General features: G+C 35.6%; 1 protein-coding gene and 1 long non-coding RNA gene across 4 annotated transcripts in view; one reads left to right on the top strand and one right to left on the bottom strand.

Moving 5' to 3' along the window:
- LOC139068877 (uncharacterized) overlaps positions 1 to 5641 on the top strand; it is a 28921-nt gene extending 23280 nt beyond the window's left edge. For both annotated transcript variants that reach the window (XR_011520136.1, XR_011520135.1), the window contains exon 4: positions 5544 to 5641. This is a non-coding gene — a long non-coding RNA (uncharacterized lncRNA). The remainder of the gene's footprint in view (positions 1 to 5543) is intronic.
- srsf3a (serine and arginine rich splicing factor 3a) lies at positions 42 to 12572 on the bottom strand. 2 transcript variants are annotated; one of them, XM_015958864.3, is made up of 7 exons: positions 12413 to 12572; positions 3778 to 3821; positions 2938 to 3148; positions 2436 to 2570; positions 1018 to 1056; positions 855 to 941; positions 42 to 651 (listed from the first exon to the last, which is right to left on the bottom strand). In XM_015958864.3, the coding sequence occupies exons 2-7, from the start codon at positions 3782 to 3784 to the stop codon at positions 624 to 626; spliced, it is 507 nt and encodes a 168-aa protein (XP_015814350.1). In that variant the 5' UTR covers positions 3785 to 3821; positions 12413 to 12572; the 3' UTR covers positions 42 to 623. The 2 variants fall into 2 exon arrangements, with proteins under 2 accessions (XP_015814350.1, XP_015814349.1); XM_015958863.3 differs by lacking the exon at positions 12413 to 12572 and adding an exon at positions 4390 to 4528.
- Positions 12573 to 12698: the final 126 nt, after the last annotated feature.

Raw genomic sequence — 12698 nt, 5'->3', positions numbered from 1 at the left:
TCAATCATGAAACCAAAAGGAAGCGTTGCTGAAACAACATGCAACTTAGGAAAAACATTTATTGAACAAGCTTTTAAACTGCATTATCACAAACTGTTGGGAGTTCAGAGTCGAGCAATTTTGAGTAAATGCCATGTTTTTCAATTGATGTACAGTAGTTAAAAGACAGGATTACAGGGTGTGTTTCAGAGACGGTCAGCAAAATAGAGCATCGGTCTTAATAACGTGTGCATTTCACAGTGACTCACTGAAATGAATGGGAGACGTGGAAGAGTAGTAACAGAAAAGTAGAATGTCACAACAGTTTAATTCAAAAGTTTACAAAAGAAAACAAAACCCCCAAAACAATACATCCTTACAGATAAAAAAATGAATCATTCAGTTTGAAAACATGCAAGGCAAGACTATTTCACATGGGTAATTAGAAGATGTAATAAAATAAAAAATAAAATGGGACCATCTTTCCATCACAGCTGAATCAAATAAGAACACTTCTGTCCTTCTCCCCACCATGTATAATGTAGTTAATCTTAAGCTGCAAATAACCCCCCCCCAAAAAAAACAACTATAAAAATGTCTCTTTTCACGACCATGGGGGAATCTTCCAAAACAATCCAGGATGATTACTTCCTATCGTTGGACCTGGAACGACTGGAAAACAAATAAACTGGTTAATATGAGTTAAGACTGCTAATAGTGACAGACGTAGCGGGAATGTGTAAAAAAAAAACAAAAAACTGTTAAGTTTTTATCTTGAGAGGCGCTTTAGAAAAGATCTTTTCTTCTTCTTAATAACTTAAAGAACAAAGTAGTGTTCAGGCAGACTCCAAAAATATGGTCAAATTTAAATGTACCTCCTTGATCGAGAGAGGGATGGAGAGCGCTTGCGATTCTTGTCTCTGGAAAGAGATCGAAATTTGCGTCTGTCTTTTGACAAAGACCTAAAAGAAGAAAAGATATAAGTGATCTCTCGAACAAATAAATGTCCATCTGGGATTCAGCTTTTGTTGAACTCACCTGCTGCGACTGCGACTCAGGCTCCTCCTCTTAGGTGATCTAACGAGTGTAAGAAGTAAAAAATAAATAAATAATTATTATAACTGAAAGGCCTGCTGAGAAGGACTGTAAATATAACCTTTTAAACACCAAAGGCACAATATTGCATTTATCGAGCCACAGCTGCAAATATAATCCCTCATGAAATAACTACTTTATAACAGAAGATAGTGGAGATAGGTAACTTCAATCTGAGCAACACTTTTGGGTGTTTCTATTGAAATTTTAAGAGTTTATAGTTTGAAAACTGCCCCCGTCAGGAGACTCCCGACTGAAGAGGAGAGGAGCACAGCACAGAGGGTGAATATTATTATATATTAGAGAGAAAAAACTTACAATGCTGACAGATCTGTTCATTGTTGACAAAGCTCTCTGTCGGGTAAAGGCTGATTCTGATGAGTAATATTCGTCCTTTGATGAAGATATTACCTTGTCCAGTCAGAATAAAGTGACGCTGCAGCTGCACAGCAGCAACAGAGTCTGTGTGCTTCATGAGAGTAAACACGCTTCACACACATGATCCAAAGCTTATTTCACCGTGTTCAAGACATGGTGGGCGTAAAAAGGTAGTAAAAACACCACTAATAGTGACAGACGTAGCGGGAATGTCAAAGAAAAAAAAAAAAGCGGAGCAGACACGGTAGATGTGACACTGAAAGTAAAAAGTGCATTACATAATTCATATAAATATTTCAGCAATCGTAATAAAACAGCATTACTAAAAGGGGAAAAACTAATTTTGAAATCAGTACAAATGTACAATTGTTATGAAGCAAAGAGCAAGTTGCCACGTGAGGGCGGAGTCAGATGAAACGGAAATGAGGTTCACCTGACTGCCTATTTAGAAGATTTGGGTGTTTCGGCCGAAAACCAAAAATGCACTTTTTGAGTCATTTTCAGGTGAAACATTTGGTGGATAAAATTTAGGTGCCTCTCTACTTATTAATTATAAAATTAATCTGGAGTCACTGGTCATTTCCACAAAATGTCTACTTCTGAGGTGATAACTAAATCTCACAACTACTAAAACCCTTCAGGAAACTTCAGGAAAAACATAAAAAAGAACCGTTGCAATTATGGTTATATATTTTTTTATAAGTAAACAGTAATACATGAAGGAGTAAGTTTATTAAAAATGCAAGCAGAGAGCTTTGTAGCTCATGAACTTCTGCCTGAATGACAATTTAGAAAAATATTTTATTTTGTTCTGATCTTAGAGAGTTAATGTTATTTAGAAACTTTACTACCTGTCTTTGGGTTGATTGGATGTGAAGATAAATGTTGCCTAAATAAAGTTACTAATATAAAACAAAAGGCAAATAAATGCTTTTAATGAACAACACAAATTAAAACATAAAAAAGTCACATGATATGCGTACCTGCGTCGGACCGGAGGACTACGTCTCCTAAAGTCATCCCGAGGACGTCTACTCCATGATGGAGGAGGCCCACGGCTCCTTGAGCGCTTTTCCCCAGTTGATAATTCAACACGCACTCGGGAGCCACACAAGGATCTGAACAAAATGGATATGTGAGATGTTCATCTTTTGGATTCACTGGTAGGTAGAGATTTAAACTTTTAGTTTTGAAGATGAACTTAATAAAATCAGACACAGTTATGATTTACTGATAACCCTTAAAATAATCTAAAACATTATTTGAATCAGAAAATACAGAAAAATCTGATTAACTGTAATTAGATATGAATGATTTATGAGTCAGTGTTTGGCGCATTACGATTCAGGAAATGATCAAATATGAAGCTCGAGCTAAAAGAATTGTTTTTAAAAGCAAGATATGCTGAAAGGAAAATAGTGCAGAAAGACTTGAGTCATTGGTCATAAACCCCTCCACAAGAAAATAGACACCAGTAGGTATTACCTGCCATCCAGCTCTCTCACAGCATCAGATGCATCTCTGGGATCTTCAAACTCTACAAAAGCAAATCCTGGAGGATTCCTGGCAACCCAGACACTTCTCAGGGGACCGTAGTACCCAAAAGCTCTTTCCAACTCTGTCTTGTTTCCATTGTTTCCAAGATTCCCCACATAAACCTTGCAGTCAAGGGGACAGTCTCGGTGAAAAGCAGGGTCTGAAAGGAGCACAGATAATATTAGATGTGACAGGTAAATAAAAATATTTGGTTTATCTCCCTGAAACACTTCTTTGATCAATTACATCATGAAATTACTTCTCATGTGTATTCATGAAAGAAAGGCAGATGCTTGCAATTTACTTGAAAAAAGGTCAGTTCTCATAATAATAACTAACAATGTTATTGTTATTTTTTAGAGTTTAGTGTACCTTTAACCCTTACAGAAAATAAACATATTTAGATAATACTGGGAAACAGTATTAAAGGGGAAAAAAGGAGGAAACTCGCAGTAAGATCACCACACCATGTAACTTATAATAAAAATGCAACATTGCTTACATAACTGCAAGAATAAAAACTCATTCTTAAGTTTTACAATAACTGATGTAGCAACATTTCATTGAGATGTGAATTTCTGTTCTTTTATTTTCAAATGGTGTGACACGTTATCCAAGTGAATATGTCCTTTTTAAAAACTAAATGAAATATACTTATGTATCCAACTTCTCCCTTGTGGTTTAAAAATTGTTAGATTATGTTTCAGGGCCCACATGACCTAATTAAATTGTGTAGATGGAACAGCACCACGAAAATACTATTCTCTTCGACTGTAAAAGCTATCATACCTCCCATCTGGATTCTTCTTGTGTGTCCAAATTGTGTAATGTTTCTAAAGAGAAAAAAAAAAGTCAGCAAAAAAGTTTAACTTTTGCTTCGCTTGATAAATCAAGCTTCAGAACCAGTCTCTAAAATGTTGACGCTTATAATGCATTTTATTCTCAAGCATAGTTGAGAAAAACAAAAGCACGCAAACTAGTTTACTGGACTAAAAACAAAACAGCAGCAGCTATGGGAAAAACAACTAAATGACTCGCAAACCAAAAACTATAACCGTGCACGAATTTAATATGGTAATGTTACCGTAGCTAAGGTACATGGCTAAAGGAGTTTTGTCATTGTGTTCAGAGCCAAAGACCAATGTGGGCCTTTGAGGTTTAAAACTTTAAACTACGGTTTGATTGAAAAAATAAACAACTTACAATTCTTATATTTTCCTACACGACACTTAAACGCACTAGTTTCTTAAAAACCACACAAGCGAGCGCAGAATGAAATAGCTAACAAAATTAGCAACCGCTACTACAAGACGTTTAAAACATATTTAATAGGACTTTTAAACTACTTTGGTTAAATACGGAAACATACAAGTACAGAAACACGTTACAGTCGAAACCTACTTTCTATTAAGAGTACAACTTCAATAAATGTTACGGGTGACGGCTCACTACAACAAGAGGCCGCCGTTAGCTTCTTAGCACAGCAGCAACACTTCAATGAAACGAGATGCGTGACTTTCTTCGTCTCTTGTCAGTTGGCGGAATGAATTAATAATGGATTTCTACAGCGCCACCTACTGTAGTACAGCGGAACTGCACCACTCGCTCTGCAGTGTGGAATGACATGTCTTGTGGCTTTTCATCAAAGTGCCCTGGTTTTACTGACATCGTACCATATGTGTTTTATCTGAGCATCCTGGAGTTATTTTCTTCAATCATGTCCCGATTTTACTTAACAAAAGTTGTACAGGGCTCGATTAAAATATTCATAACACTAACTTTAAAAAAAAAAAACCAAAAGGTGAAACGATGCCCTGCAGAGATGGTTGGCTGAAGTTTTCTGTACAAATTGTCTAAGCCTTTGCCCTTTAGTACAACAAGTGATATAGTTATTCAATAGCAATTTTTTTCAGTGGCTCTTGAGCAATACTTTGATGCATACTATTTAGATTATATTAGAAAAATATGAGAAGAGCTGCAATGCTGGTATGGCTTTGTCTTTTTAATAGTTCCTGTTTCTCTATGTCAGATTAACATAAGAAATAAGAAGCTAGCTGATATCACAGCTGTAATACTTTTAAAATGAGCTCCTCTTATAAAAAGCTGTTACACAGAAAGCAATAGAAAAGAAACAAAATAAAACATAAAAGTGTGAATCCTATAAACTTCTTAAAATTCGCATTTCTACATTTAGTTTAGTTAATATTTATTTAAAAAGCAGGTGCTGTGTTTCAGTGATCGAAAATTGTTAGTAAATTAAAGTAAAAATGATTTTATAATACACTCGAGACTTGGTGTTGCTATTCTCTACTGCATGTTCGTTGTCCCAAAGCTTCTCAGCAATTCTCTAACTGAACAACCCTTTTTTAAAAAATTAATTATTTCCATGTTTTTGTCTCATTTTTTTCTTCTCGTTTTTCTCAATTCCCTTGAATAAAAATAACGATTATTCTCACTAACACAAAGTAAATTTCTTCATAATTTGAAAATTTACTTCTCATTCTCTGTTCTATTATGTTGCTTTATTTTTTTTAAAAACAGGTTTTTGCTTACAGCACTCAGCTTGACCTTTAGAAGATATGACATGGAAAACATCTGTCCAGTACTTAGAGATTACATCAGAACTTCGGTAAATCAGCACACAGGGCTATTGCTCAACAGGAATCACCACAAACGACCCTTTGGATGTGTAGGCGGACTGAAACTGTTAGTACACTTCCTGTTCAAAGGCATATTCAACCAGAAGTGTGGCACCGGGAAAGAAGAGGAGCGAAACAGAGGTCATGGATCTGCTTCAACACTCATGTTTTCCGTCTGAAGTAAAATTCATCATATTTTTATAGTAAATGAAGAAACATGTACACCTTTACCTGTAATTAAACTTGTTATACATTTCTGAACACTGTTTCATCCTTTACTTCATAAACTTTTTATAACTGGGCTTTTTCTGCCAGGTGAACTGAGATTAAACCAATAATAACATCAAATATCCATCAATTTGTAAGACTTTATTAGACAACAAGCTAATTTAACCAGTAAAAATGCAAAACTGCGGACATCTTTTAAATAATAATCTAACAATATTCTTATTTTTTTACATGAGGGGAATGCCTACCTTTGCAGGAAAGAGAATCTCGCTAACTTCTGCTTTTCTTTTCCCCTTTAGCCATTTGAATAATATCCCAACAACTTTAAATAATAACTTCTTTTAAAACCAATTTAAAACTTGGATTGCCTCCACACTGCACTGCAAAGACTGATTTCTAAGAAACAAAGAAAAACACATTTTTAGACATTTTATCATATTTTTTAGACTAAAAAGAAAAATTAATTCTATAGAAAAATTACAGTACTTAAAATAAGTTCAGTATTTTTAAATAGGATTGTAATGTACCTATTATGAGTACAAAGCATCTACCAATGAGTCAAGCAAATGTTGCATGGCTAGAATTCCTAAAACTAGTAAATTATTGATTTATTTGCCAGTTTGGATCATATTAAAAGGTGTGGTTCACTCATTTAATCAATACATTTGCAGTGGTCTATAGTAGAAATGAATGTTTTGTAAGTTGTACTCTGGGTACAAAAAGTCCCAATGCACCTGTTTCATCATCTAGGAGATTGCCACATCAGAGGAGTTTCAGACAGCAGGAAAATGAGTCTTATTTCCTGATGTTTGGACATCTCACTCTGACTGGTTAACAGCAATGCAAGACTCTGACTTTGTTTACTTTACAGCATTTATGTTTTATCTCCACAAATAACACAAGCCAGGAGGAGTTTTGCCAAGTGGTGGAGTAGTTGCTAATGCTAACAGATAGCTTCTACTCCAATAGGTTCTCTGCTGTTTCCTGGACGCTAAAATAACAACCTTCCCAGTCGTGAGCCAAGATGGGTGAGTCCATGAATGTTAAGTGACAGTGTGACGTAGATCTGTCAGGCTTTTCAAAACCTAGAATTTCGCCGCCTATTTTCTATTAGAAGCTAATGCAGGACATAGGTAAAGATTATTTTCATGTTCAGCCTGCTGTAACATATCAAAGGCCATGTATTTCATCAAAATGTCCAGAAGTTAACTTTTTAACTTACAGGCCACTCTCATACGGTCAGACCGCGATGTCGGCGTGAACACTCAGAGTGACCGATTACAATCAGAAATAATAAATAAAAAAAGGTTTTTCAGTGAACCATAAACATTAAGAATATTTACCTTATTTTCAGTAATGCAATATATGTATATATATATATATATATATATATATATATATATATATATATATATATATACACACATAATAAGATAAAATGTCAAAATTTATTTTCATTTTAATTTCTTAGAAATCAGTTTCTGCAGTGTGCTGTTTCACTGCGACAGGGAAGGTGATAAGTTGAGGAAATCGCCCTAGAAAAATTTTGTGTTCTGAAGCAACCATGAGCACATTGTCCATTTAAATATACACTAAAACTACATTTAAACATCAGCAAAACCAGTTTGGAGGGTTGTTTAGTCAGTGTGCTGAACTGTAATTTAACAGACGTTCATATATTTTTGTTAACTTTATATCTCACATGCAAAACCTTGAATGCAATAACTGTTTTAAACATGTGAGGGTGGTAAAGAGTGTTTTTTTCTGTCAATTTAAACTTTCCAAGCACAGAAATAAAACATTTAGCAGAACTGAATCAATCCTTTAATCCAACACATGCATTGAAATAACCATGTGTTGTGGCAACAGAAAAACCAACATTCACAGAACTGTGCATTAATGCATCTAAAATATGATCAACATAGACCACAAAACAGCAAAAGGAACAAAAATGGTCATTCTGACTATTTAAATAACTTTAATGATCCTTAGATGTGACTTGTGTGTATGTTAACAAATAAAAATCACTCAAGCATCTTTTCAGGCTTTATTTTGAACCTTTTTGTTTATATTTTCACCTTTGTTACATACATTTTTGCACAAACTGTGCTTTAATTATTTCATACAAATCAAAACAGCATTTTCCATGCAGGCATATTTATCCTGAAACCTTCCTTAGAATAAAACACCACTATTTAAACTTCAAATTGAGTTGATAAATAGAAATCCACCCCCACCCCAATGCAATTCACATTTTCTCAGCCATTTATTTTGGGAGCTTGGCAAAGAGCAGCAACATACTTCTTCTTCTTTTTTTTTATCAAGGGGCAAAAGTTCAGGGATAAAAGAGATCACACAGGAGATTACAGGGATGTACATAACATGGACACCTCGCACGGAAACAAAGAGCATTATGTTGCTCAGCTTTATTTCAGTGGTGGTGAGCAGCTTCTCTCACATTCTGCCCGCACATCGCCCAAACCAGGAGTTCAGGCTGGGTTTGTTTTCTTAGCACACATCCTCCCGCTGCCATAGGTTCTCTTTGTAGCTGTTTAAATAAAACATCTTTTTTTTCATAAATCCACTCAGGGCAGTGTTTTTCAATCAGATTAGTACAGCACATTCTGTTCTGTTTCACTTCCTGATGACAGTGCAGCCTCTATCCCTGAATGAACTCACCCGCGTGCTTCTGGTTACACCGAGAAGACGCTCATTCAGATGGACATTTGCTTACAACCTGTTGGGTTGGGTTAAGCGACTTGTTTAAATTGTGGCAAACGTGTCTGTCGATCACTAGGGAGGGGACTGATTGCTCTTTGGTTTGTTTGAATCCATACGACACCGGTTCTGCATGTGAAGCTGCAGTAAGCAGAGATGTGGTTGAAGAGCTTTAAATACAGCAGGAGCTCTACGTTTGACAAATATGAAAAAGCTGATTTGACCTCTTTTTGTTCAAGCTTTTTTCTGGATTCATGCTTCGACCAGAAAAACAAACAGAAACAAGATGCCTAGTTTCAGGAAGTAAAAAAAACATGTTTTCTTTAAAATAGAAATGTATGTATGCAGAACATTTTCAGCTCAGGCCAGTAAAGTTCATCTGACCTGACCTGCAAAAAAAAAAAAAAAAAAAGCTCCAGATCACAAATGAAGCATTTGAGTTATTTTACTTTTTATGTTTTTGTTTCTTAAAAAGTGCATAAAGAAAGCTAGAACATTGTTTCCTACTGGTTAGTTTTCTAATGTGAATAACATGTTCTGGGAGGATTGGTTGTGAAATGTGCTTTATTTCTGATAACCAGATGGTCAGAGGATTACTCAGCTGGTTGACAACATCCCTGGTTTTCAGAATCAGGTTCACTTGCGTTATGTCACCTTTATAATTAACAGGATCATCGTGTTCCTCTCGATAGCTGCCTGCTGTCTGGAAGCAGAGCGGTCAGGCAGTGCCCTCCCAGCTCCTCATCATAGGATTTGCTCTCCAGTAAACTGTTTGAGCATCCCAGTTCAAGCGTTAAGAGATTAGATTAGAGCTCTCTGTCTCACGTGGACGGTTCAAAGATGCATTTCCAACCAAACTTTGAAGCTTTTTGAATAAAATTTTATTGGGAAAAACAAGCACATCAACATAAATGACATTCAGCATTTTAAAGATTTTACACCGATGTAAAAAGTGTGTCATCAGAATACAAAGGCTAAAAAAGGCCATAAAATCTTTTATTACTCTTGTGGGAATTTCTGTACCTTTGTACTTCTCTCTGAGATTTTCTGTGCCATTTTAATACACGCGCATTTGGTAAGAATCCTTAAAGAAAGCCTAATCCTTTTAATAAAAACACAATGCAAAGAGGAGAGGGATGCCTTTATGACAGGGCTCACTGAAAAGCTCATCAGAATGCAGAGAGGGATTTTTAGGATTCACGTGGGAAAGTTTACAGTCCACCATTCAATTCGTGAACTTTAGGCAATAAGAGATCTTTTACTGGAGTTTTTAAAAGACCATTTATAGATATTAAAAAAATCCATCTTATCTATATAAAACATGATTAGTCAACGTGACATGCTTGATGTTTAAATGTTTGTATTTTTTGTTTATTTTATGTATTTTTTTAAAATGTTTTGAACAATGAACCTTTTAATTGTAACTTCCTCGTGTTTACTGGAAACACTTTTTTTGCATAAAGTATATTTGACTTTGAAAACAACCTATTTATTAGCAGATTTTGGACTAACATATTCTACTTCTGTTAACTGTACTTTAATGTTAGACTAAAACTAGGGCTGCGCGATATTAGGAAAACCTGCGATGTGCGATAACAGTGATTAATATTGCGATGACGATATGACTTGCAATAAATAAGCAAATACTTAACTCAAGAACAAAGAACCAATAACAAATTTTTTTACAATTAATAAAAAATATAAAAAAATGGGAAAAGCAAACATTTTGATGAAAAGATGCGAGGAAAGAGAAAAAGAAAGGGAACAAGAAAAGGCAATCAGTGGATTCTGGGGAAAGCAGAATCGGCAGAAAAGGAAGAACAAAGCTAACTCGGGTGTTTGCTAGCCATCCAAATTTAGTATCGTCCACCGGGAGGGCAGGCATCTAACCTTTAAAAACCCACCCGATTGGCCAAATGAGTGAAGAGCTCTATTTGATTTGTCAAAAACTTCATGCTTCTGTTTGATTGGCAAAATGCATTATGTGTAGCAAACATCTGAGCTGACCATTCAGTGCGTTTTTTCTGTTCTTTGCCATATGCGTATTGCACGTGCCAATATCACGATGATGATACATTTGTGAAGCATTGTGCAGCCCTAACTAAAACACTTTGGTCCAAGCACAAGCCAGTATTCTATTAAAGAACCATCTGATAAAATTTCAAAGTTGGGGGCTGGTGATTTTCCTGGACTGTCAAACCAAAAAACACAAAAAATCTGATTAACAGAGTTTCATTTAGATTTATTTGAGAAAAAATAAATAAATAAAGCAATATGACGGAATAACTTTTTGGTATAGGCCTTCTTTGGTGTCTTTCTGGAAAATAAAAGCTTAATTTTGGGGGAAACCAGACCTTGCAAGAAATGGACTAGGGCCAAAGGGTTCAATGTAAGGCCAACGACAACCGTCCACTTTGTTTTTATCACAACTACCTTTCTACATTTTTAAGGACCTTAAAAAAAGGTCTAAATTATATTTCTAGAGATTTATTTGACTTATTGGACGTCCAGAATTAACACTGGATACATTTTTTCATTGGATTACATTTTTGACATGGAAGCTTGACATGCAATTTTGTTCTCATTTTTATGTACTTCAGTGTATTTTGATACCACAGCGATAACTACACTTCAAATTACTTAGTTACTGTATTCAAATGCATACTTTTACATGTCAGGGGAGATTATTAATATGTTACTCTTCTGGTTTCTTGTCCGAGCAAGGAACCTATTATACATTAGCTAACTCCAAACACTTCACTACTCACTGCTTTTTAATGTTTAAAGTGTTTTTTTGTTGACATTGCTCTTGCTTGTAATGTTGCAATTTTTAAAATAGCTTCAAAGGGGTTGTAAATTTTCCTTGAAATGATATGGCTTGCAAATATGAGATCATAAAATATTAAACCTTATGAAAGAGAGTCTCATATAACACCACCTGAACAAAGTGTCATTATGATGTTATGTAACTACAAGAGAAATAAAAATCCATGGAACAATGTGCTCACTGTAAAGTGAAATTACTCTGCTGCGGATGCAAGAGTCGATGCATTCATATTTACTGAAATTTAAAAGTAAATTCAGAAACGTACGTTTAGAAATCTTGCATATTACCTGATGGGTTCATCTTTTTACCTTTCATGCTGAGTTTAGGGCAGTTTAATCCATAATTATTTTCTAGAAGCTTTTTAATTATATTTCATTGCATAGTCAATTGGATGGTTACTTTTCAATAATGAACTCAATAGCTTCAAAATCCAATTACGTATTAACTAGAAGTATAAAGTTAGCATGTAACATAACTTATTCTTAGTGTAAGGTGACAACAAATGGAAAAGATAGCCTGGTGAATGTTAAATTACTTTAAATAGTATTTAATTAGTTCCTGGGTGGAGAATATAAAATTACATTGAACCTCAGCATCCTACTTCTTGGCAGGGATAATCTGTCACTCCCTAATACAAAATGCTAATCTGACATAATAACTTAATCAGGCAGAAAAAGTTAAGTTACGACTCAAGTTATTGGTTTAACAAAACAGTTCCTGTTGGCATTCTCTTTTAAAGTCCTAATTTAGGAAATGAAAGCACAAATAAACGTATTGCTGCACCGGTTAGGCTTTTATTCTCAATAGCTAGCTAAAAACACCTGTGCAAGTTTAGCCTTAAGCTAATATAGCTGGTGCAACTCCCCCTTTCGTGTTCAAATAACAGCCATAACAGAGCATTAATTAATAATAACAGCACATCATCGCACAAAACAGCTACTAAAGTCGCGCTTTTGTCGGTAACTACAGCGTTAAATAAAAAAAACTAAGATAAAGGCGGAGGAGTTTTTACCGTCTCCCTCAGAAACAGTAATCCGTCAAACCGCGCGACTCATCGGACTCAGAGGTGTACGTCAGTGTCGGTGCTTTGACACGTCTCCGTGTTGCTACGGGGTTCGGTTCGGCTGGGACTGACAGAGAGACGGAGACAGCTCCTCTTGTTGTTGATATGTGTTGTCCGCTGAGCGGAGAGAGGAGGAACACGCTGCAGCGGAACAGGCTGTTCCCGCCCGGCCTGGCACGGAACGGGTTACAGGTCAGGGTGTCTGTTGGAACACTGTGTTCTCATCAGCAGCGGC

This window comes from Nothobranchius furzeri, chromosome 3, assembly GCF_043380555.1.
Source record: "Nothobranchius furzeri strain GRZ-AD chromosome 3, NfurGRZ-RIMD1, whole genome shotgun sequence".
In the NCBI taxonomy this organism is placed as follows: domain Eukaryota; kingdom Metazoa; phylum Chordata; class Actinopteri; order Cyprinodontiformes; family Nothobranchiidae; genus Nothobranchius; species Nothobranchius furzeri.
Note: the sequence above shows the minus strand (reverse complement) of the source record. Positions and strands in the feature narration are given on the sequence as shown.